At 59.3% G+C, this 302-nt stretch overlaps 1 protein-coding gene across 1 annotated transcript in view; it reads right to left on the reverse strand.

The window, feature by feature from the left end:
- Nucleotides 1-17: 17 nt before the first annotated feature.
- Nucleotides 18-302, reverse strand: part of LOC103781964 (mucolipin-1-like) — a gene marked incomplete at both ends in the record, with an annotated part of 2,010 nt that continues 1,725 nt past the window's right edge. The window contains 2 exons of the mRNA XM_008949692.1: nt 18-104; nt 182-278. Of these exons, the coding sequence (XP_008947940.1) occupies nt 18-104; nt 182-278 (184 nt within the window). The remainder of the gene's footprint in view (nt 105-181; nt 279-302) is intronic.

The raw sequence follows: 302 nt of genomic DNA on the forward strand, positions 1-302 counted from the left end.
CCACCTCTCCCGGAGACGCTGGGATCTTTGCACTCCTTGATGTCCGCCCGGTTCTCCAGCCGGATCCTCACCCGCCCGCTGTGGGCCTTGTTGTCAAAGGTGATCTGGGGGGGACAAGAGGAACTGTCACCCGCCTGTGACACCCCCCCCAGGTCGGGAAGGGGGGTGGTGGTGCACTCACGGTGATGGTGAAGGTGTAACAGTCGGGCAGCTCGTTGTTGATGATGGTTTGGATGTTGATGGCCTTCAGCTTGAACTGGATGGTGACGTTGATGAGTCTGGGGCTGGGACGTTGGTTTATT

Source organism: Merops nubicus, unplaced genomic scaffold (assembly GCF_000691845.1).
Source record: "Merops nubicus isolate BGI_N331 unplaced genomic scaffold, ASM69184v1 scaffold44341, whole genome shotgun sequence".
NCBI lineage: Eukaryota > Metazoa > Chordata > Aves > Coraciiformes > Meropidae > Merops > Merops nubicus.